The following is a 25,836-nucleotide window of genomic DNA, read 5'->3' as shown; positions in this document are numbered from 1 at the left end:
CGATACTTACTATTTGGGTCGTGTATCCATCTTTTCTTATCACCCACTTTCATTATACGCGTATCATCCTGTAACAAAAGAATATTTCCAATTAAAATCATACACCTGCAATATCCTCCTCCGCTCTATTTCGCTAATTTATTTATTTAAAACATCTCTGAAGGTATTTTTTCAATAATCCGCCGCGAGCACACGATTTTACATGAAATCCAATAATGAAATTCTCTTCATTGTTACGTAACAACGAGTAATCCGCGCTTTGCGTAATCCGAGGTTACAAACACGAAAATGATAACAAAGCTGGTCTGTAGTAAAGGGAAGGAAATGGAAGCAAACGGAACGATCGTTGCTTCCTTCGAGACAATTAAAGCAAAACCCATTTCCCGTTGCTCGAATTTTCATAAATCCTCCATGATCTTTTCTCGATGCAAAGTATGCGTCGTAAAAGCAGCGTACGCCGGCTCGCGAAAATATTCAAACACTTGTATAAACGTTCCATGAATATTTTACCTGTATTATACGGAACATTTTCAAAAACTCATTAGTACTGTCACGACATTCCACTATGATTATATCCGTAATATTAATAAGTCTCGCTATTCAGTAGGATCATCTTTTAATACTTATTATTAAATATTGAAGATGGATATTCACGTTGCACCTAAGTTCACAGTAAACATCTCGTAATTTCAGTAAACATTCGTTTCAAATTTCGCCAACGTAACGACGACAGTCGTGTCTTGTTACAACGCTAATGAAATTTTGAAATGTTTTATAAAACATACACGATATTCACATAAAAGTTCTCTATGGTAAACGTTCAAATGATTTCCTGGCTATATCTTGTATAAAGTGGCATTCCAATGAAATATATATGGCACATTGGAAGATCTTCAAGACGTACTGAGATCAACGATCAGAACAAACTTGTTGTCTCCAAAATCCACCATCTTTTACATTCATTTTTAAATCGGTTTCACATTTTGCCAACGTAATCGTGACGTTTGTATCTCGCCACAGTGACGATGAATCTATGCGACACGTATAATATGTGGATTTTTCTATAAAAAAAAAAAATGTTGTATAAATGTTGAAATACTTTCGCGAGCGAAAATACTGCAGGTCGCATTTTTAGCATGGCCGGTATCGAAGGTCGTGGCTCGTGTCACGAGATTCATGGTTCAGCCTTGTCCTGCGCCAACAGTCTTTCGTCAAGTACCGCAACAACCTTGGTTGCGGTCGTGGGCGAAACGACCAACAACGATCGCTCATCACGTGCATAAAATTCAGGGTTGCGCGGTTAAAAACGAGTCGTTTCAAAGTTTAGGCCGAGGTCGTCCCGTGCTACCGAATACCAAGAGTGAAACGAAGGGATATCGCGAAATGCTCGCGTGATAGTTCACGTGCCAGTTTGCAACAATTCCAGGATAATATCTGAAATACCGAAGGAGAAACTGGCTTCATCATCTAGGCTATATTATTGCTGACCAACAGTTTCGAACGAAACTGAGTGGAGTTCGATATCTTTCGACCGTGTTTTCCGAGAGGTTGCAGAAATTGGAGAGGTTGCGGACAAAATTCTGGGAGAGTGCTTGGTGAATTCAAAATTACCTTCTATAACTCCTGTTCTTTCCAGACATCGTTTGTTGCTTTATTTTTCTCCCTTTCGATTTTCTATCTTTTCGTCCCTTTTACGGTATTGCTCTTTCCTTTGTTTCCCTGTTTTCTTTTTCGTTTTTTCTTCTTCAATGAATCTTATTGCTGCGTAAGAGAAGAGAGTTCCTTTCATATTTTTCCCTTTTCGAGAACTGTTTGCTTCTCGAGAACTTCTTACGGGACGTTCGAAAGATCAATATTATTATCAATAGTATCGTAAATATTTAAGGTTCTCAGCATTATCGTACGTAAGAAATCCTTTAGACGATTAATCTAAATATATTGTCAATACAACGTAGAAGACCTCAAATATTGACAATAATATTGATCGTGTGAACGTTACTTTAACGATTCTTATACTCGTTGCATTTTTATTTTACATTGCTTGCGATTATTTTCATAACTTCACGGCACTACAACAAGAGCTGATCAATTTTTCTCATTCAACTACTTCACTCTCGCACTGTCCTAATGATATTCCACTGTTCCACAAGGAAAAATAAAACGTAACATTTTTGGACACCGATTTACAATATCCATTTACCGAGTGATATTTTAATTTTCATGCAAATCGCGCCCACGCTCTGTACGTGGCATTTCGGTGAAAAACGTTCGCGTACTCGCGTCCGAATCATCAATTTACCAGGCTTCCGTTAAAAGTCGATTTTTCTGCTACTTTCTGTTAAACATTCTCACTGCTGTGTAACGTAACGTAACAAGCATTAACGCGTTGACTGCCGATGACTCAACGTTGACGTCATGACCTGGAAGGTGGGTGACGGCATGTTAGCGTCACGCGCAAATAGCTTTGAAATGTCGTAGGAAAGATGGACGAGTTTCAAAAGACAAATATTTTAGCGACGATGGAAGGCCACGCGAATTTCACATATTTTGTTCTGGCAGCCGCAATAAATTCAAATACACTGACCGCCATACCAAAAAGTATTTGTACATATCATTAATTTCCAACGAAACACTTTTTATCAAGTTTCACATTTCATTTTCATAACATTAAATTTTTGTAGTCGCATGAAAGTACTATCAGATGATACGAAATGTAATATACCGGGTCTTAATTAATTACAAACTTTTCTACAAATACTTTTTGTAGCCACTGTAAATACACACCGCAGCAACACTTCATTTCCACGAAATATTATATTATATTTGCGCACTTATTTTCAAGACGATGTACATTTAAATCATTCGCGTTGTTGAACGTTGCTTGGTTCACGAAACTTATCTCGATAATTCTAAAGAATTTAGCGAAGGAACGTGCATTACCGATGACCATCGTCAACGTGTTAAACAAGAGAGTCTCGCTCTCGTCGCGTTTCACACGAGTATGCAATTAGAATGGAATGATATTTTACAATTAGCAGGATAACGGTAGTTTCTCGAGCGAAATTCGAAGACACGAGGAGTGCCGCTTCAACTATTTCGCCGCGTTTCGGACTTTCAAATTGCCCTGCTGCGAATCGCTGCAAACGACGAGACTCGACACCCTGTAATTATCATCGGATGGAATAAGGAATAGCTTAGCTTGTGAAACGCGGTGCAACGTCGAATTTACTGCAGCCAAACCATCGTCCTCGTCTAGAAACGAATTCCTTGTCTCTGCGAGTAATTACAGTGATCGGGAACGTTGCTAATGCCGGCCCTCTCGAAATTTATTAGACACCCTTCGTGTATTTTAACAGGGGGCGTGAAGAACAAGACGCTTCCTTCTGTCATGATTTCCCTGACTCTTTGCCTTTGAAATGCGAATACATCTGAATGACTTTGCTATGAAAACTCTGCTTACGTTCAACGAACATTATCGATCATTAACATGTACAACAATTTATCATTTATATTTCGAAAATTAGCAAAATAATTTTTTTAATCTTCTTATAATAGTTTCAATTAATATTAGTATCACGCTTCGCAGAAAATATGTTCAAATCTTCACTTTAAATATTCAACAACTCAAATTCATAAATATCTCAAATTGGTCCAAAGTGGACATATTTCGAAATAGCTTCGAAATTATGCTCCTCGTGTGTTAAACTGTACGTATTGACTGTCGTGTAATGACTTTTGTGTCTTTTTGAAGATTAATATTGTTTGTAACCAGAGTCGTAGAATATTTTTAAAGCGTGACAACGCGTGTGAGGTGTAAACGTGCAGTGAGCCATTGTATGAGCAGAGGCATCGACTTTTTGATGAAATTGCATCAGGTGGCGCATTATTTATGAACGATAGTGTAGAACAGGATTTTCTTGTGTCTTTGAGCATCGATAAATATGGAGCGGATGACGAGTTTCCCCAAACGACGAGCGGAACACTCGGCATTCCGATTATGGAAATGTCCGTTTTCCCGTTGATCAATAATTAATCAGCGACGTAATCAGCTTTCGCGGAATCATCTCTTCTACAATGCATGGAATTATGTCGCTGTCAATCCGAAAATATGCAGCCGAATAATTCGGCCGCCCGCTGATCGAGAATTAATCATTTTATATGGGCTACGCCATTGTCATGATTCCCGGGCTGGTTTCGAGCATTCGAGGTATTAATTTCTCAAGAAATTACGTCAGTCAGCGGCTCATGTTGTATGCATAGTGAATTGCTCGGGTTCGTGGCATAATTTTATTATTGATTAGAACTGAGACAGCTTTTCCAAAGAAACTGTGGTCGGACAACTTTTTGGAAGAATTGGAATTAAAATTGAAATTTGTAATTCAAGGGGAAATTTTTGACAAGAGTTTAATAATTCGCTGCGGATCAAATGTTCATTATCTATTTTATGGGAGAAGAAATAATGTTTGTATAACATCAGTTTGTACAACGAAGAATTTTTCATGAATCATACGAATTTTCTTGATTCTCCATTTTTGTTCAGCATACTAAGATCAAAAGAACCAAAAAATCAAATTCTTCCTTTTATATATACAGTATATATTTTTGATTTAATTATTAAAATATATATATGTGGTTCTTTCATGAAACAAGATATACGCTGAGGAGAGTTAAATATATTTTCGTTTAAATAAGACTACGATAATGAAGATAGTCGCATTAGATGTTCAACAATGTTGGTTAAACAATGTGCCTTAGGTGCAACACACAATTGCGTTACGTTAACAGCAACAACTTGTACTACGGACTTCCTCTAAAGCCTCTAAGTACTAATTACCCTACAAATATTAATACGTAACTATGCCTCATAGGAAGCTACCTAACTTTCCGAGATTGAAGGTATTCAAATTACAAAGCAACTTACAAAATTACCATTGAATAATAAAAACGACGGAAACAGAAAGGGTAGAAAATGAAAGAGGATAGAAACTAAAAACTCGCCAAGAAATTCTACACATTCGACTCCTTCCTGGAGCAAAGGTTTAATTTCTAAAATGGTTAATACACATCATAGTGTTTAGATGCAGAAATTCAAAGTTGCAGAATTATATACCGAAATGTAATGTGAATAACAAATAAAAATTATTTAATTCCTCATCGATATATTCCACACACGTTTGACTTTCTCCTGGAGCAAAGGTTTAATTTCTAAAATTGTTAATACACATCATAGTGTTTAGATGCAGAAATTCAAAGTTGCACAATTATATACCGAAATGTAATGTGAATAACAAATAAAAATTATTTAATTTCTCATCGATATATTCTACACACGTTTGACTCTCTCCTGGAGCAAAGGTTTAATTTCTAAAATTGTTAATACACACCATAGTGTTTAGATTCAGAAATTCAAAGTTGCAGAATTATATACCGAAATGTAATGTGAATAACAAATAAAAATTATTTAATTCCTCATCGATATATTCCACACACGTTTGACCCTCTCCTGGAGCAAAGGTTTAATTTCTAAAATTGTTAATACACATCATAGTGTTTAGATTCAGAAATTCAAAGTTATATAATTATATACCGAAATGTAATGTGAATAACAAATAAAAATTATTTAATTTCTCATCGATATATTCCACACACGTTTGACTCTCTCCTGGAGCAAAGGTTTAATTTCTAAAATTGTTAATACACATCATAGTGTTTAGATTCAGAAATTCAAAGTTGTAGAATTATATACCGAAATGTAATGTGAATAACAAATAAAAATTATTTAATTTCTCATTGATATATTCCACACACGTTTGACTCTCTCCTGGAGCAAAGGTTTAATTTCTAAAATTGTTAATACACACCATAGTGTTTAGATTCAGAAATTCAAAGTTGCAGAATTATATACCGAAATGTAATGTGAATAACAAATAAAAATTATTTAATTTCTCATTGATATATTCCACACACGTTTGACTTTCTCCTGGAGCAAAGGTTTAATTTCTAAAATTGTTAATACACATCATAGTGTTTAGATTCAGAAATTCAAAGTTGTACATTTATATACCGAAATGTAATGTGAATAACAAATAAAAATTCTTTAATTTCTCATCGATATATTCCACACACGTTTGACTTTCTCCTGGAGCAAAGGTTTAATTTCTAAAATTGTTAATACACATCATAGTGTTTAGATTCAGAAATTCAAAGTTGTACATTTATATACCGAAATGTAATGTGAATAACAAATAAAAATTATTTAATTCCTCATCGATATATTCCACACACGTTTGACTCTCTCCTGGAGCAAAGGTTTAATTTTTAAAATTATCAGTATGAAAGAATCCAGATTCACGAATTCAAACCTCTATTCACCACGTACACCGAAATGTAAAATTTATATTCCAGCTAAAAATTCTTCAATAAAGTAGTTTATAAAATTGTTCAATTAATTTCCGAAATTATTAATATCAAAGAATCTGGATTCGCAATATCAAAGCTCTATTCATCACGTATACCGGAACGTGAAATTTTTATTCCCAATAAAAATTCTTCAATTCCTCATCGACAAATTCTACACGCGTTTCGTTCTCTCTACTGAAGCAAAAGTTTAATTTCGAAAATTATTAATACCATAGAATCTGAATTCACAAATTTAAAACTCTAGAATCATCGCGTATCTATCTATCTATCTATCTATCTATCTATCTATCTAGAATCATAGCGAGACGTGACAAATTTTTATTTCTAATAAAAATTCCTCCAATCATCTCGATTTCAAGATTTTCCAATTGTTCATCAATAAACTTTACACGTTCGACTTTTTACTCTATCGTCGAATGAAATTTTCGTGCTACTTAACTCTCGAGGCTCGTACGAGATCGCGTATCGATCCACGTGAATTTAACAAGGTCGTTCGCCGGATGCACGAGGATCTCTTCTGAGGGGGTAGATGTGCGTCGTTTCAACTAGGTGCATAACCTCCTATCGCATCGTTATTCCGTTACTCCCGGTCGAGATAACCTGCCACTTTTCGCCCGACGCGAGCCGACTGAATTATTCGTCGAGCCGAAAATGGCCTTTCAAGTCTATGAAGAACTGCTTTTAGGAGCAGGTCTCACTCGTCTACGGTGTATGCATTCCCGGGCACATGCTCCAGCGTTAAACAGTTCCGGATAACGTTTCTCGAGAGACGCGCTACGATTCTTCCGGTTTCATTCATTCCGTTACGCTTCTGCTAGCTTTCTCGACTTTTTAAAGTGCTTGCATGATTTTTGGATATACGACGATTGCGCGCACGTAGAATGAGTTTTCTCTGTTGGCTAAAGTTAAGACATTAGATTCGCTTTCTTATTTCACTTTTTTTGTCGCTCGGAGAAATATTCGATTTTAATATAGTGTCGCGAAAATGAGAAATACTGGGAATCCGGAATGAAGAATTACCGTGGAATTTTCTGAAATTTAAAAACCAACGTAAAATGACTGAAAAAGATCGACAGATCTTAGTTCTTCGTAGCATCGAAGAATAGCATCTATTTGATGCGAACGATGTAAATATATTATCTAACGATGAATATTTTCTTATGTAAATAATGAATTAAATGCAGCAAGTATGCCAAAGCACGTAACGAAGAAACAAGAGAAAGAAGCAACAAGAGGGAAACAAGCCTGTTGGTACAAATTACAGCGCAGTGGAATAAGTAGAAACGGACTGTGTGTAGTCAGACGGTGTTCTCAACGAAGAAACTCGAGAAATAACAGAGATGCAATTAGAAAACTCTTCAAATAACAAAATCTAACATCATAATTGCAATATTTCATGAATTTCTCGTTCTAAAAGTTATTCCTTTAATTTCCTGTTAATTAATTTCCTAGCAGATTTTGTCTTCAATCTTGTTTCCTCCTTTCATCTCGCGCCCATCGCATCTGATTACATTCACCACTCGCTTCGTTATCATCTTGCAGGACAGGATATTAGTCTGACGTCAGGTAAATCGAGACGATCATCATCAATTAACATGCTTACTTGAAGCTTGTTCTTCTATCAACAACGAATTTTTTCCCGTAATTCCAAATTCGAGACGCGAGCAAGATTTGTAAGAAAGAAAAAGCGAAGGGGAAAATCTACGGAGGAACTGGGCCACGGAAGTTGACCAATTAAGTGCCTTTCCACAGCTCTAGCTACTTGGTCTGAACTTGTTTCGAACCGCAAACGCGTGTCTGGTTTCCTTCCTAGGTAAACGACTCGTCGGCGAAACAAAACATTCCCGACGAATCCCTTGTTTGTTTTAGCCTTCGTTTGTCCGTAGCTAAAATATCTCGTGATGCAGTTTCGTTCGTGAAATTTTCTTTCCGCTCGTTTGACAAACATTCTTTAAATTACGTATAACGATAAATAAGACAAAAAATCTGATGTGGATTTAGCAGCATTATTTCCCATCGCCCGAGGACTCCTATAATACAAAGACTAATAATTTTTCACAAACAATAACACTTATTTTTATATACCGGATGTATAAATTAAGTATTACGAAATCTGTGAGCATATTTCCCTAATAATTTAAGAGACGATATCCGGATAGAAATTTGTTTCAGCAAATATATTACAACACGCGTAGAACTCTTTGCATCTCTGCACTGTTCAATTTTCAATGAATCATAAACATTCACACTCTTACCATTAACTTCTTCACATTCAGTGACGAGATGATTTTTCGAATAAAGATCAATCGCGTTATCTCATCTTATCCTATCAACGATTTCACTAATTTGATTAATTTCGTTAACGAGATTTTTCTGTTATTAACTGTTTTTTACTCCCAAGTTTTTCCTATCAATGGAATATATATGTTTTCTACCGTCCTTAAAGTATAGCAATGATACAACAATGCCAATGATAATAACGACATTAATATTCGTATTAATAGCAATAACAGCCAGCGTTACGCGGAAGATAAATGACATCGTATTACGAAATATCCAAACATGCGAGACATTGCACGACGTCACGTCGCGAGATATTTCGTCCACGGACGCGAAACGCTCAAACACGATCCAAGAATATTGCGAAACGTCCCCTCCGATCTAGAGATCTTCTCTTCTGGTGGCTGGCAAATATCTCTTTTCGTCGTTTGGACGTCTAGAGAAATGATACGTGGAGGGGAGAGGGTTAAGAGAGGTTGGAGAGGCGCCAACTGGAAGCGTCCTGTAAAAATGGCCCTGCACGCGGAGAACGGCATCGACATTTTTATAAGTCGATTCCACGTACCACGTCGACCGTGTCTACGGTTTCCCGCAGAAGAGTTCACCAGAGAGGAAGGTGAAAACGTGTGTCTGGAAATTGTGCACGAGCTAATTGGGTCGGGAACTTTTCTAGTTTGGCGTTTTCGCGTTTCCACCCTATGATGTCTCGTATCTCGCAATTGCTGGCTCCTTGTTTTTTGGCTGCATTTCGAGCAGATAATCTACGATAGTTTGGAGATTGGATAAGCGTCTAATAGTTTGTCGAATTGTTCGGCATTGCCGAGGAATTTGGAAACGTTTCTCCTGTTAATTTCTCATTTGGTAAAGTGGTGATCTGTTAAAGCCAGCAAGACGTTCCAAGTATTAGAATTGTCTCGATTGCTATCTTCATTGCTTGTTTCTGCGCATAAAGTGCATGCAAAAACAAATACGCAGAGGAGACGTACTATAAACCGACATATCACGGTGAAAATGTAAAGCTTAACAAATGTAGACATTGACAATGAGCGATCAATTTACGTCGGATTTTAGCAGAGATATCGACTAACCATAAATATAGCAATGTCTACTATTCTTAATAAAAGCGTTCATTTACCGGGCACATATTTATTACGCGATATTATCACGCGAGATAGCGATGTTTATTAGGCAATCTAAAATTTTAAGCGAAAATTGCACGATAAAAATGTGGGAAAACGTTGTTATAACTAGGGAGCTGTTCAATGCCAATGTAAAATATATCGTGATATAATAATACACTAAAATATGACACAAAGGTATATTTTTACGCGAACGATGGTCAACTGATATGACACGAAAAAGACATTTACGTGACGCTGATACACGAGTCGCTCGAAAGCCATGTTCTGATTAACTTTAAACATCGAAATGCATAGACAAACGACAACGAACGATATTCTTTCAAATTAACTATAGTCTTCGCGTGCTATCTCATTATGATAAATAAATTAATGAAAATAAAATATCATTTTCCAGACGTTGAATATTAATCATGCGTCATCTGGATAACGCAAGATTAATAATTGCACGAAAGTTAGTCGTAACAATGAAAGAATTCTCGTCTGAACGAAAATATCGGCACAAATATCGGCTCGTCGTATTCTGAGCAGTTCTTCTTTAAACATTCAATCTGCAAAGCGACCCAACGGAACGATCAACTTTTTCCCCGCTATTAATACCTGCCCTTTTGCCTGCCACTATATTAAAAGTGAGTGGAACAGCGTCCGGGACGAGGCGGTCACCGTAAACGCGAAACTTTACCAATTAAGCAGACTGTCGCGCGCCTTTTTGCTGTTATTCTAGGCTCGAGGGTCGGGCCTCGATCACTGCCTCGAAAATTTTGTGCCCCGTGATTATCCACGGTCGTCATCGGTCATCGTTTCCCTCAAATTCACCCAGGATCGCCTGCAACCTGCCCCCTCCTCTATTTTAAACTATTTTGAAAATCCGGCGCTCGATATCGCAAGTGGTAGCAAAGTCAGGTTAGCGAAACGATGCATCAAAAATTTAATTATAGCGACACGATGATCGATTGTTTCTAACTTTCAATCATTTCCCCGTTGTAGTTTAATCTGTAAAATATAGTTTGTTCGTGGCTTGTCTATCTTAATAGTTTTATCTATGATGGTAGTTTTCTGTCATAGTTTACGACGTGTCAAAAATTAAATGACCGATTAGCTTCAAATTCCAGTGACGTTCCTCTTGGTATATAACGTTGTAAAATAATAATAATTCGTTTATAGTTTGTTCATATCAGTGTTTTTGTTCTACCGGTTTATTTAATTATAATTTCTTTTCTGAAAGATACCTCGGTTATCGAGTAAAATAGATCATACGCGAAACATCCATCGTTGCCAGCCGAGTGTAGTATAATTCTTGAATGAAATTGATATAAACTTCTATGAAGAAATTTCATCGCATCTTTCTCCTCGAAGATGCTTAAAAAATCTTGTTAAATATTATTCTTACGAATCTCCCTTAAATTTTGTTCTTGCAAGTTGTTAAAAGTGTTGAGAATTTTGGATCTTAGTAGCCGAAATAATGGCATAGGAACACTAAATTTACATTTAGAATTTATATTAGAATAGTTATATATTTATTTGTTAAACGATTTCAAAGATATTCATCGATACACACTTGCACCCGTCTGAGCACTTTCTTCCATACCACATTGTTAACCGATTGAACAGTTTACGTTGCTTTGTTTTCGAGACGCCGCGTGCACACATACTTCCACACACTGATATTCACATACAAGTATCACTACTACGCAGCTAACTTAGTGTAGCACATAAAATTAGACATATTTCAATAAAAAGATTCTGTCAAATCAGTTTAGAAACAAGTTTAACTAGTATCGCGGTACTCGACGCGAGTAAAAAAGCCTATTCGCCTTTTTTGTGATTCGATTTTTCGCAAAATTTGCTAAGAATAGAAACTAGTCGTTTCTCGACGATTTTTCGGTAAAATAATGGCGGTTGCCGGTGGATCTGCGCAAAGTGTCGAAAAGACGTTAAACCGGCATTGCCGGTAATCGGATGGAACTGTTCGGTAGCCACGTCCACCAGGACTTCGACCGATCGGAGGTGACTTAAGGCCTTGGCCACGTTTCAAAACCATTTCGTTGCCCTCACGAGATAGAGTCCAAGAGATTTCTCCCGTTGGATCCTCTGCAATTAACCGAAATCCTTCGACCCCTTACTCGGATTTATGATAGAACTTGGTGGATCCGATCGACGATCTAATTGTGGGGTAGGTCAATGATAGAGATCAATTCTGTACGTGTACATTATCGTTCTATTTAGATTCTAGCTGATCTGTGGTAGAATTACGTTTGACTAAGACACTGTAGAGAAAAGAATGTATCCAATGGCTTTGTTCTCTCTTACTGTACGTATTTGATATTGAAACAGGCGGGGAATAAAAGAGCACAAGGGGGTTGAAAATGCACGAAATTATAAAAGTTCACGAGCTTCGTTTATCGAGCGGACTATTTTTTAGTTGGAAATAATTTTGATCGATAAATATTATAATATAATGATGTCTTGCGAATAGAAATATGATGTAGTACATTCTAGACGTGGCAATTATTTCTGAAAGATGAAGGAAAGAAATTATTTCTGAATAGATGAATTATCACAGCCAAGATATTAGAACTCTAGTTAACGAGTTAGAAAATTTTAATCTCGCGTAAAAACCATCTTGTTAGAACATTGCGAGCATTTCGTGCTCGTTAACACGAAAGCAAGATCTAAATTGTATCGTACAAAATTTTGTTCGATACACAAACGAAAAGAATATTTTTTCGTTAGAAAAATCACGGTTTCCACATACTATCTTCGATTAGTTAATTTTTTCGCCCTGTGAACTTACTGATTCACGCTCCAATTACAGCCAACACCGAATTTTCATTTGTCCCGATTTAATCGATCGAGTCACGGACGTGTAAATGGCTATTTTCAGACACGGCGTACAAAGTAGTCGAAGATCTCTGAACGATGAAAGCAAGTCGAACGTGTATTCGAGAGCATTCAAGGTTTCGATCGATGAAACCGATGCAACCCTGTACCGATAGTTCGATGAATATCTGTGTCGAATTCATCCTCGTTGCTCCTTTTCGACTCTCGACCTATTCGCCAGTAGATTTGCTTTTACCCCAAAGAATATTTTGTTTCTGTCTGTTTCACCCTCTGTGTTCCACCACGATCGAGCGGTTCTCGATGTGCGATTTTCGAAAATCGCGTTAGATTTTCCACGGACCAAACCTAAACGGATTATTCTCGAGGATTTGCGCTCGTCCTTCTGCACTGCATCGAATCTGTGTCTTTCTGGATTATACGTATAGAAAGGAGATATCGATTTTAGTTTTCTTTTTTCTTTTTTAGAGAGAAGAAAAATATTTTTTCGAGGATCGTGAATTTCAGAGTAATTTCAAGTAACAGATAAACGAGCTTCTAACGTTATCGAATGAACTACACAGACTGGTGCAAGTAGCTTTGGTAATTAACACAAGATAAACAAAATTATACGTCACGTGAAAAGCAATTTAACTCGGATTAGCCCTTCACAAAACATCTTACTTTAAATCCCACAATTACCTAAGTGATTTATGGACGAGCTTTTCCATATACGTTTTCGACCAAACTAGACTAGTAACTTTGATAATTAACTCGAGATAAAGAAAATCACGCACCACGTGGAAACTAATTTAATTTAAGTAAACCCTTGGCAAAACATGTTTCTTTAAATCGCACAATTACTTAAGCGATCGATGGACAAGTTTCTACATATACGCTTTCGAATAAATTAGACTAATGCGTTAACTTTGATAATTCACTGAAGATAAAGAAAATTATACTTACATACCGATGTAACTGGAATTATACTTTGGCGTAGTACTACGTACTTTGGCAAAGTACGTTACTTTAAATCCAACAATTACTTCAGTGATAAATGAACAGGTTTTTCCGAATAAACTGGATTAAATTTCACATTTAACTGGAGATAAAGAAAACTACAAATTGCACGAAAACCAATCTAATTTAGACGAGCCCTTCAGAAAACAGCTTGCTGTGAATCCCACAATTAGGCGATCGATAAACGACCTTTTACATATACGTTCTCGCGCAATTTGATAATTGACTCAAGATAAAGAAAATTACACGTTACACGAAAACCAATCTAATTTAGACGAACCCTTCGTAAAACAGTTTGCTCTGAATACCACAATTAGGCGACAGAGAAACCACCATGTACATATACATTCTCAAACAACGTGTTAATTGATTGAAGATGAAGAAGATCATAACGTCCTACTATTCTTCGACAAAATCGCAAGATTATACGTTACGATACTTTCCACGAAAATCATCCCGACCTTTAGCAAGCACCACCACCGACCCAATATTCTCGCAAATATCGAACGAAGATTGTAAGAACTCCGATCTCTGATCCAATATGTAACCAATCGCACGAACGTCAAATTACAAAATTATCCTGACCAACCGCACTTGTTCTTCGCTCGAGTTAAGACAAACGAAGGACGAGCGGGGAAGGACAATGTAAGTTAATTTGTCAGGGAGCAGCTTTTACGCGGAGAAAGGGGATCCTGTGGAACACACAGCTGGACACGGGAGCATCCCGGAGGTAATGCATTTTGTAGCGGAACCGCGCGACATTCCTCCGCAATTCGGTCCACGGAGATCGACCACGATGACCTCTGGCCTCGTGCTCGATCAACCGAGGTTGCCCGCCTCTTCTCTTCTCTACACCGGCCACCGTTTCGTCCTTCGAATCGATTTACTCCTCCGTTGCATTATCCTAACGCATCGACCGCTTTAGCAGAAACTTCGATTTCCGCTCGAATTCCAAACATAAAAGCATCCGAACGAGGTTAAGCCGAGATACTCGGTTAAACTTGAACAAGTTGCGAAATGATTTATTGAGATTTATTTGAGAAATCTGGTTTGTTAAGGTTAGATCGAGGTTTTCGGTTTGGATACGTGCTTCCAGGGTTAATTGGTTCGGAAGCGAGGATGGTTCGATTATCGGAGGGAGTTTGTTCCTGTTTTGGCTTCCACTTTCGGCTTCTTGCGAACGGTCAAGGTTTTAGTTTGTCGTGGAGTAAGCAGAAGCAGGGCTGGTGTTTGGTCAATGGGTCAATTTGTAAGTCTGCTCGCGTGGTTGTTAAAGAAGTACACGACGTGTAAAGATTACTTTGTGAAGTTTCTAGGCTTTGAAAATTTCTTGAAAAATTCTTTCATCGCAAAGGGGTGAGTTTTGTTGTTCAAGAAAATCTCAGATGATCTTCTAGCGATCGTTCGAAATTCTAAAGAGGAGAAATTTTGTTGCGTTTGGTAGAAACACGTGACTGGTGAAAATCATTGTATGGAGAAATGAAAGAGCTAGCGCTAAATTTCTTATCACCTTCTAATAGATTCCGTTTGTTCCACGAGACGGGCGAGTCACGTAAATTGTTACACCTGGATATCTTATTTTTCACTCTATATTTTCATTTTCAATTTTCTGCCTGTACGTGGAGAAACGTAATTCGATATTTTGAAACATCATAGCGCGTACATCGACGGGGAAATAAAATTCTCAGGAAATACGAGACTAACAAAAAAAAAAGGAAAAAAGAAACAGCCGAGTAATAATCTAATTACGTGTCGTGCGAGTAATCGATACATACAGCGTCGTACACAAAGGCCGAAGAAATTATATTCTGCGCTTCATCCTCTAAAAACTTAATGGATAGCATCGCCCTGTCGCGTTTCGTATGCCACCCAGCCTAATACATACTATGCAAAAACGTGAATCAACGCGGCTCGTACTAGATAGATGCAAATATCTAAATCTACATGGCCTGTCTTTCAAGTGTTAAAATTGATCTAACCACGGTAGGCTGACAAATTAATTCGATGAATGTTAGAAAACGGAGTTACTATTTCTACATTAGCAAAGAACAGTTAAACGATTACATAACGATTAATCTCTTCGATCTCGTGTCAACAAACAAAACAGATTCCTAACGTTTCAAGAAAATGTTCACCATAAAGTTGAAACTAATTTAAAGTAACCAACAATATTCTCATACTTTCTTGCAGCTTCAAATAGTTTCTCACATTAATAAGAACACGCAGCAGCATGGTTAAATATCGTTACACAGATACAAACATACTGAAATACCGATACAGTAATCACTCAAACACGTATCCTTTGTATTAGGTTGTCCGAAAAGTTTTTTTCGTTTTATAAGGAAATAATAGATGCAGAATGTCTTTTGTTTTATATTAATTTACTGAATTACGCACGAACATAATAACAGAAATATGACGAAATAGATCATACGTAATTAAGTAAAATAATATAAAACAGAAATTGTTCTTCATCTATTATGAATTTCATCTATTATGATTCATCTATTTGTTATCATCTTATGAAACGAAAGAAACTTCTCTAATATCTTGAAACGCTGTTAAAATCCAAACTCGAAAGCAAACGAGAGCCTGCAACCTTGATGACCAAAAATAGAGCGGATTAACCGTGTAACCTTCGAAGTTGGATGTGATTGTACCGACCACTTTCCATGATTAATACCCCGCGTGTCCCGCCAGGGTCGAACAAAACCGTCTATTTGCGACTGAATCGCGTTCCACTTTCCTTCGTGCGTCCGTTCAAGCGACTTTCGCGGCCCTTCGCGAAACGATAAGCACGCTTTAATCCAGTCGCACCGGAAGAACGTGCGACGGCGCCACGCTGCAGTTAATTAGAGGGATTTAACCCTCGCGAATCTTGACGTACGCTCGACGGCCAAGCTTTATTTATATACGCGTACGAACAGGGTGGCTCGCTAAAAAATGCTGGCCCTGTGTTGGGATCGATAGGGATGCGACCGTGTTTCGGTCACTCGCCGCTAGAGGGACTTTCGAAAGGGGAATCCTAGGGGTTGAGAGGGTTTCAACGAGGTTGGATCATCGATTTTTACGCGTGGCTCGAACGATCTTGGATTTTACAATATTTAGGTAAGTTCGGGATGGAAGAAAGGAAGAGTGGTTTATGAGAAATGTTTGGTTTGTAAGTGGACGATTATGTAGAAATGTTTTGTAGAATTAATCGAATTTTGTTAGATATTGATTTGTCGATTACTCGACCTTCCTCCGTACCTCGTATGAATTTTTCACGCAAAGGGTGACGTTATACTGTCATTTGTAGAAAACTGGACCTAACGCTACGTGACTTTTATTTTATTAAAGTGAAACATAATATAATATGTACAGGGTGCGGTCGAATAACACGTACAAGTGTTGGACACAAGGTGGTTCCTTATGAAAGAATAAAAACAAAATATGGAATAGAATTTTTTCATTTAAGGTTTAGTTTCCATGTGATCAAGTATACTTGGAAATACATATATTTCGTTTTGATGGATGGAAAAACACGCGATAAGAAGGTATGACGATATTTGTTATAAAAAAGACCCTATTTCACTTCGCACTCGTTGCACAAGTTCCTTCAAAATGTAGCTAGACGCGTACGCCTTTGAATATCGAAATTTGCTACGAACATGATGAAGAAGAGGCTTCTCCTCGTTTTTCTCTTCGTCGCGAGACAAAGTTAAGAACGGTAACATCGAAGTGGAGCACGTGCGAATAAAATTCGATTAAGCAGAATTCGTGCGGATGCATGTGAACGACGAGGGACAAAATTAATTATTCGTGTTCGTTGCACTCGTGTCTTATCGTTATATCGATTTCATACAGAGATACAAGTTGCGAAAATAAGGGACGCGTTAAAATAAGGGTTGAGATATTTAAGTAATTTTGTTTGGAAATTAAACACTCTCACCGTAAGTTAAATAAAAATATTATTTTATACAACCGGATATCTTTGCGTACGATATCAATTTCCTTCATTTCCGCCAAAAGTATCCAAAGCTTTCGTACAGATTACATCAGCAAGTTTGATGCCAAAAATATCATCGACGATTCTAATGGCTAAGAATTTGATATTCAAATACCAGTGAGAAATAAAACTTTTTAGAGCATCCAGTATTTCAGTATACTGAAAGTTAGAACGACAATTAATCCAATTCGAGACTATCATTATCGATATTAATAGGCAGACTTTTCGATCCACAGGGAGCACCATCTTTATAGGGGTGGAATCGAGCGCGTGCTATTCCATAAGTGTAATGGGGTTGTCGTACACATCGCGAAGGGTGCCATGGGGCTAATGCTTTTACGCTTAATCCAGATTTATTTAAGTTGGATACGCTTGTAATCCGGGAACCCGGTCACCGGCCATCCGTCTTTCTAATCTCAGTTATCAGGCAACTGCATTTCGTTGCCGTTAATCCGGAATATACATCGGGCGCCCTTGTATTTTTCATTCTCGACCCTTACTCTGCCGATAAAACAGCGTCTTTCCCATTTTTCCTTGCACCTTGGAAAGGAATTCCGTTCCTAACGTTACCGCGTATCTCTTAATTTCGATCAATGGCACGTGATTATGAACAGTATCTACCGGGTGTGACATTTTAAAGCGATTGTCTTTCGATCGTTCATCGTATCCTCGGCAAAGTAAACCAAAACTATGGACACAAACACTTTGTAGGAAAAAATTATCAATTTGCCAAGGTGGTGTTAGAAATGATTAGAGGAATAAGTAAAAGTCTATCGCGGCAAGGAATGCTTAATTTATCGAGACTCCTATCGCATCGTTTTTGTGAAGGTTGACTGAAGAGGAACGAGTGGATGAATTTTTAATAGAAAAATATATTGAAATAAGTACAGGTACAATGTATACTGATCCAGGTCCTCACTCTTTCAGTGTTACAATACAATAGAATGTAATAAGGAGCACGTTCATACATTTATAGCAAAGGACATTACCAAAAAAGTTAACCTTGATATGTAGCTCTAGCTGAAGGCTACAAGAAACAGCAAATCTACAGTACAAATTTACAAAACAACATTTATATTCAAGGGCATAATAATACGGACCACTTCTTCTTTTGAATTTTTTTTGTTTGTTTCACTAAATTCTATTCTTTTCGTAACAGAGGTCTCCAGGTCACGGGTGTATAAAAGAAAAATATGTAGGATATTTCTTCAAGTAATTACTTTAACAGTTTTGCTACAGTAAACATCTCGAAATACCAGCATCGCAAGGTACCTTCGAGAGATGGGATTCTCTAACAAAGAGGATTCCTCGTCTCTAAAAGATTGTCTTTAGCTCTGTGGCTGCGATAACGTCGATCAGAAGTTGATAACGTGAGAAAATATTATGCAATGCTCGAATGTTAAATATAGTTTGTAAGTTATAATTTGAATTAAAAATAGGAAACTCGAAAGAGGAGAAAAGAAGGTTGAACATAAATTGCGGTTGTATATAGATTTTAATTTGATTTTATTAGATATCTATTGAAGGTAAACTTGGAAAACTGGAAATGACGTGTATTTTGGTCGCATTGTGTACAGGAGGAAGCCACGTAACGCGGTAATGCGTTCGCGGCGATATTATTTTCGCTGAAACAGAAATTGGGCCAGCCTCGCGACGAAGAAACGAAGAAACGCAGCGTGAAATTAGTACGAACGAAGAAATAACGTGTACTGTTCGTGCCGCTTGGAAGAACCACGGATTAGAAGAACGAATTACTCAGACGGGATTTCTACGTTTCATTCGCCAACGGTGAATATTAGTATCAAACGTAACGAATTTCCTCGTAAATTGTAATTACAGTTGCAAAAGAAGATAAATACGAAAATTAATTTAACTTGAGTTTAATAATGCAACTGGTTTTTACTCTTCTTTAATTCTTCGACTATCGTTTTTCTGCCCTTTGTCATTCGACGTTTATAATTTAAAATTACTATTGGAAGAACGCTGTACGATATACTGTTGCAAAGATATAACTGATAAATGCTGCAGAGATACGACTGTAGAGATGTGCAATGCACGAATCGACGCAACACGCGTCAGCAGCAACGAATTAGGTTAATTAAAGCTCTGAAACCTTTGTACTTCGACCTTCTGATTCTTTAACCTTTTACCTTAAAATATAGTGAACAGACATCTAATCTTATCAGTAAATGAATTTCCTTCGGACAGTCCTTATGAGCCTGTGAGTAGCAAGATGACTCGAAGGGTAACGAGTTAGGAGTATAGGTCAATAGAGAGTCAGACATAAAGGGGAGTAGTCCCGTGTTCAGTGATCACCGATGGCGTGTTCCTGTTTTATGACATGTCTGTTATCATTTCTAGTAATGGAGGTACACGAGAAAATCTATCCAGAATACAAGATATAAATAGAAGCACCCGAATATGGAAAATTGCACCTATAAAATAGTTTCTGGTCTTTGACTTTTTATTTTACTAAAACAAATTTATTAATCTAATGAAATAATAATAATAAGGGGAATAGGCCGTGATAGTTGTAATTGCTGGTGTAGATGTTCTCTGCAGGGGTACTGCTGTATTTCTTCTGAATTAGGTGCGTGAAAGAAAAATCGGACTCCAGTCGCCGGGATTTGAACCCGGGTTCCGAACGTTCGTAATCTAAGGCGCTAACCGCTGCGCTGCCGTCGTTCGACGCTAGTTAGTGTCGAGTGATAGTATTTTTGTTGTCGAGTGCCGCCACAATAATAAGGAATGAAAGACTTTCTTTCTTTTTTTACACTAACACTTACAATACATTATGTATTGTATGTTACAAGTGTAAAGTTCGCGTCATAAACCTCGTATTCATTTGCTGCTGAATCTTCAGTGCACGCTACACTATTTGCATATTACTCATAAAAAGAATCTAATACCAAGATTTATAATATTTTAACTCGCGCGAAAGAAACTAGAGTCTCGTAAAGTGCAATGAAAGTTTTCACCAAATATATGGTAATAATACGAAATTCGTGGTAGCGACAATCAGTCAAACGAAAGTATAGAAAATTTGAAGGATCGTCAAAGAAGAGAAGAAACGTATTTCCGTGGCGAAAGATCGAACAGGTATATGAAAGGCAAATGGAAGAAGATGCGTGACAGGTAAAGGAATAGGAATACAAAGAAATTGGGCGGTGCCGGGGAAGCAAGGGAACGGTAAATGGCGAAATGCGGGCAACTCGACGAGTTAATTGCGTCGGAGTGAGCTAATGTAGTGGATGTACATTATCCATAATTTACGCCTACCTCGTACCACCGCCAGCTTAACTGATGTAAAATGCTCGGTTATAATTTTCGCCTCGCCACGCCTCGAAAGATCACGCTTATTTGTGGCTTTCCCCTTCGAGAAGTAGGAATCGTGACTGCGAATGCATCACGATCGTCCTCGTTTTCATATTACTAGTTTAAATCGGTGTCGAAGTAGGTTTATGTTAAACCTAAAATTTAGGAAGATGAGAAAATACCATGAAACACTGGAAATAAATTTCAACAGAAAGCGATACGTTTGTCATTTTTTCAAGAAATAATAACTGCGTTTTCACTTTGAATCTTAAATAGAATAAATAATTAATAGAATAGATGAATTAATAATGGAAATACGTATAGTAAGACAACTATAGAACCGTGTGAAGAACATGCGAGAAAAATATTGGGTTGGCAACTAAGTGATTGCGGATTTTGTCATTAGGAGGTAATGGTAGAATCCGCAATCACTTAGTTGCCAACCTAATATGATTAAAGGTGGAGAAATGGATCGAGCAGAAATCAACAATCAAACGTAACAACAATCGATAATCGGTCGAATCTAGTTCTAACGACCACCTGCGATAATCATCTCTTCTCGTTTTCTTCCTTTGCCTTTTGTATTGGAAATCGAGGCTAGCATAGATCCTTCGGTCGATCGAGTCGATAAAGCTCGTTCCCGTTCGAACCGGTCACAAAGCCTCGAAACTTTCTACGACCATCCATCACGGACCGACTGCGGCTGAAACGACCGGTTTTTCGTCCATTTCGAATCCTATCCGCCTAGACAAATCGCGGCCATCTGCTTCTTCGACGTGCATCCGACAGGTGCGAGCGTTCAGTTTCTCTCTTCCAGTTGACTTTTTCAATTTTCCATTTTCACTTTTCAAGTTATATATATCGATATACAAGATCTGCTGATTACAGTAAGTTGAATACACTATGATAAATAATTAAAAACGTATATATACTGGCAATTTTTGTAGAAGTATAGTTTACCAAGTGTCTACTGATGCTAAATTAATTTATGAACCGATATACACTGATGAATAAAATAACTGCTAATAAAAAAGCTTCATAAAACAAGAAGACACCATAGTCTTATAAAATGCAATCATATTTAACAAGGACCACGAATAAATATTATATATACCACAGAATATTCATAAAAATTCATAGCGTCGAATTACAAATAACGCGTGATCGAAGAATACAATCGTACAATTCGTGGTTTTGCGAGCATACAAGGAATCTGTGTAAAAGGATTTTGTTTATTAACACTAGAACTGCCGATAGTTAACACGAAGCTATTTTTTCTACCAAAACCAGTTAAAATGGCTGGACTTTAAAAAATATGTAATAATAGAATATTTTTATATTTATTGATTTATTACTTTCTTACAGAAGGAATTCCATGTTATGTAGTGCATTGTTGGTATTATTAATCCTTTTGAGACCATGATTCCTAAACGAGGGTTGACACATTTATAAAATTGTAGAACCAATCGTTTTGACTTGAAGTTGTACAAAACGAGGAAACCGGTTAATTGGGGTTCGATAAACAGATTGCAGCATCTTTTACACTTCGACAAGTATCAGCCATTTTGACTGCTATTGATATAAGTAGCATACGATACAAAGTTATTTTCAGTTTAAATACATAAAAAACAAAATAAAATTCATTATATTATTCGTTTAGTTATCGTTGCGAAAGTCATTACATCATTGCGGAAAAAAATATAACATGAATTTTCAGGAATTTTAATATAAAATCGTAAAACCAGTCAATTTGGATGATATGGTAGTTCTAGTGTTAAGAACATCTTCTATGCGTACGGATGCAGCCGCAGAACGGTCACTGGTTTACGCTTTTACGTCCTGGGTCACGTATCATTCGTCATTCGGTCGCTCGCATCATCTATCCTAACGTAAATACAGGCGCGTGTATACACACAGAAGTGCAATGGTTTCACGTAATGTGCTTGGGAAGCATGTCTTTCTGATAAGAAGACCGCAGTTGCAAACGGGATTTATCGATAAGCGGAGGATCAGAGTGTTTTAGATGGAGAAGCACGATAGCTGGAATTCCACGATTGTTGAGTTCGATACGAAGCATTCTGCGCCCGCAAGGCTCGGCAAGCAAGATATCAGAGTCGCGGCAGTCTCGATAGAAAGAAAAGTAGGACGAAGAATTCGATAGCAAGGACACTGAGGATCGTCGAGTCCGATACCAGGCACATCAAGATTATGAGTCTCGGTACGGGAAATACCAGCCTTGTAGAATCCAATATCGCGGAAACTAGAGGTTATGAAGATCTAAAGGAAAGACACTTGGTGTAACGAGATGTAACACAAGGGAGAAAAATCAAGATTACGAGAGTCAATATTGAAATTACAGCCTCCCTTATTTGAACTAATGGGGAGAGACGACAAGATTGTTCGGACGATGGAATTGTCAGATAATAGAACGATAATAGGACGAATAAATGAAATATTTACGGATGTCGTATTATTTTTTTTGCCTGCTAAATCACATAATTTTAACGTAAGCAACCGCGAAGAGTTACGTTCTTTTTATGCTTCGAACCAGCGAAGTACTTTTTCGAACGCTACGAAAGTTTCGGCATGAGGAGGAATTCATCTCATTACCATTTTCGTTCTCTGTTTCCATTTGTATAAAATCGTCGTTACTATCGTCTTTATCGCTGTGGAACCATTTCATTACATCAGTATATCGAATGTTGTTCTACCGTTGCCAGCATCAGACGAACGTTTGCATGCAATTTCCAATATCGTGTTCTTGTTTCTTAATGTCCGTGATCGTGGCTCTTCCAACGTCGTGTATTTTTCCTAATTCTCTTCCAATCACGCCGCTTTCCAGTTTTTCGATTATTCTCGTGTTTTGCTTGGACAGTTAGAACGCGATTAGTTTCATACTAAGTTCTTGCATTCGGCATTCACTGAATCGGATAAAGGAAAGAATATATCGTGTATGAACGCTAATAAAATATGTGCATATTTGAAACGATAAATGGCATACGTTATCGGGAAATATTATGTTCGGATAAAGGGGACTCTACTGTATTTGGAATTGGAGTCCTGATACATTATGTAACGAGATGTTACTGTTTTTTGGCATTGAACGATTTAATTTGACGTAATACGGTGAGTAAAATTATTTTTCGAAAAATTAAGACGGAAAATATACGACGAGATACACAACGGAAGAGAAGAACGATGATTCATCGATACGCGTAGTCGATGAAAAATTATTCAAATCTGCCAAAAGCATCGTAGGTAAACGTATAACATTTCTACGAAAAATGACGAGTTAGTCATTTTGATCATTATGCAGTTAACGTATCACATAATCCTAACGTTAAGTATTTTATGCATGGAATCCGACGACCTCAGGAATTCTTCATATGCATTCTTCCACGATTCTGATATTTCTCGCGAAGGAATGTTAGAATTTACGTGGAACGAATCGGAGGTGTTCGGTCTAGTTATACGGAGTGATAAATGTGTAAAACGAATGATGAGAGAAGAATATCTGCACCGAATACTCGAGATTGCAATGCGCATCAAAAGTCTGAAAAAGTGTAAATGCCTTTTGAAAAATATGATATACAACGAAACGTGGAAATAAATAAACGGAGGATGTGCAGGCATAGAGCATAAACGGCCAGAGAAAATGGATGCAAGCGTCAGTTGAGTAGGAGTCAGAGTTGAGATCAGTTAGTTGGAGTTGAGAGTTCAGAGCGAGTGTCAGAATTTTTGACAGAGCAGGAGAAAGTTTCACTATGATATTTAGTATCTAGTTGCTGTCATATTAGTTACGTGTTAGTAACATTTTCACGTTTGATGCATCTAACCACTTGTATTGTACAAGTAGAAATTTGTTTCTGGTAAAATTGCTCCCAATATTAGAAACGAAATTATTAGACAAAAATTAATAATCGATAGAGAAAGAATTTCTTCTCGCACGTTAAAAACCCATTTGATTCGAATAAAATTAAATATACAATTAATATAATTTCATTTGTCACGAAACAAACAATTTTTCTATATTCCAATATCTTCATCACGTTCCTTGATCCATCTTTTCTATCAAACTTCATCTCCTACCATACCGTATATCGAGTTGTACTATCTTTTTCGTTGAATCTGAGTTTCTTAATCCCACGGACATTGGAAAATTCACGGCTCAACATATTTCTTCTATCTTAATCGTCTAGGATTCTGCAAATCCTCATATTTTCTATTTTATCGTCAACAGCAACTTACCTATTCCTCTATCCTAAATTCTATGGCTTTAAACAACCTGAGTCCTCAACTTTAGCCGTCGCGTCGTAGAATCCGATGCCGTGACTCTAAAACCTCCACCTTCCACTTCCATGATCCTAAGATCCTCGCTATATAGTCTATTCCACAGGCTGTCGGTCCTCAGCATCCAACTTTCGAACTGGAGCGCGCCATGCCTGCATGCCATTTCTCCGATTCGAGGCTCCCATATCAAACCGCGTCACTATAGAAATATCTCAGACCACACAATCTCGGTCTACCGTTAACTATGTTCAACTACACGGCTGAGCTGGACGGTTGAACGTCATGAAACCGTAAACCAGATGCAACTATTTCTAAAGCACTGAATCATGTGCAACAATAAATCATTCGGAATTCTAAATAATTACCCTTTCGATAAACGAGTCGAAATTCGAAATAATTAGTCTCTCGATTAATTAAACAAAATGTCAAATTAATAGCTTTTTAATAAGTTAGTGAAAATTCGAAATAATCATTTTGTTAATAAGTTAATCAGAATTCTGAATATTTGACTTGGCAAGTTTTGTGTTTATCGATTTTGTACTTCGGTAATGCGGCAATTTGACGATT

The 25,836-nt window shown here is 37.3% G+C and overlaps 2 protein-coding genes across 2 annotated transcripts in view; both read right to left on the bottom strand.

Moving 5' to 3' along the window:
• Cow (Proteoglycan Cow) overlaps positions 1-25,836 on the bottom strand; it is a 227,279-nt gene that overhangs the window by 80,579 nt on the left and 120,864 nt on the right. Inside the window, exon 2 of the mRNA XM_072009235.1 lies at positions 11-68. Within this exon, the coding sequence (XP_071865336.1) occupies positions 11-68 (58 nt within the window). The remainder of the gene's footprint in view (positions 1-10; positions 69-25,836) is intronic.
• LOC139990206 (uncharacterized) overlaps positions 1-25,836 on the bottom strand; it is a 145,639-nt gene that overhangs the window by 95,253 nt on the left and 24,550 nt on the right. The gene's annotated exons all lie outside the window — the stretch shown is intronic.

Source organism: Bombus fervidus, chromosome 8 (assembly GCF_041682495.2).
Source record: "Bombus fervidus isolate BK054 chromosome 8, iyBomFerv1, whole genome shotgun sequence".
Taxonomy (NCBI): Eukaryota; Metazoa; Arthropoda; class Insecta; order Hymenoptera; family Apidae; genus Bombus; species Bombus fervidus.
Note: the sequence above shows the minus strand (reverse complement) of the source record. Positions and strands in the feature narration are given on the sequence as shown.